The sequence below is a fragment of the Alligator sinensis genome, unplaced genomic scaffold, assembly GCF_000455745.1.
Source record: "Alligator sinensis unplaced genomic scaffold, ASM45574v1 scaffold573_1, whole genome shotgun sequence".
Lineage (NCBI taxonomy): Eukaryota > Metazoa > Chordata > Crocodylia > Alligatoridae > Alligator > Alligator sinensis.
The window spans coordinates 963,339-963,628 of record NW_005841877.1 but is presented as its reverse complement, the minus strand read 5'-3'; the positions used below and the strand labels follow the sequence as shown (position 1 = coordinate 963,628).

At 57.9% G+C, this 290-nt stretch overlaps 1 protein-coding gene across 1 annotated transcript in view; it reads right to left on the bottom strand.

Annotated features, from left to right (window-relative positions):
• The window catches only part of PARP8 (poly(ADP-ribose) polymerase family member 8), a 220,758-nt gene extending 220,521 nt beyond the window's left edge, over positions 1–237 (bottom strand). Inside the window, exon 1 of the mRNA XM_025196126.1 lies at positions 44–237. Within this exon, the coding sequence (XP_025051911.1) occupies positions 44–134 (91 nt within the window). The 5' untranslated portion in view covers positions 135–237. The remainder of the gene's footprint in view (positions 1–43) is intronic.
• Between the last annotated feature and the right edge of the window lie 53 nt (positions 238–290).

Below are 290 nucleotides of genomic sequence, written 5' to 3'. Positions count from 1 at the left end.
CAGAGGCGGCCGCGGGAGCAGGCGGAGCCCGGCCTGCCCTCACCTGCAAACAGGCAGTCCTTGTCCGCCTTGCACTTTTGGATCACGACGTCGATATCCTTCTGAATCCGCTCTTGCCTTGAACACATCCCCATGCAATGAGGCCCCGGGGGAAAAAATAAAAATAAATAAATAATAATAATAAAAAATAGAGGGCTCCGCTGTGCGGTGCGGTCTGGTCTGGTCCGGTCCGGTCCCCCCTCCTCTTCTCCTCCTCCTCCTCCGCTCGGCGGCGATTAGGGGGGTGGAGC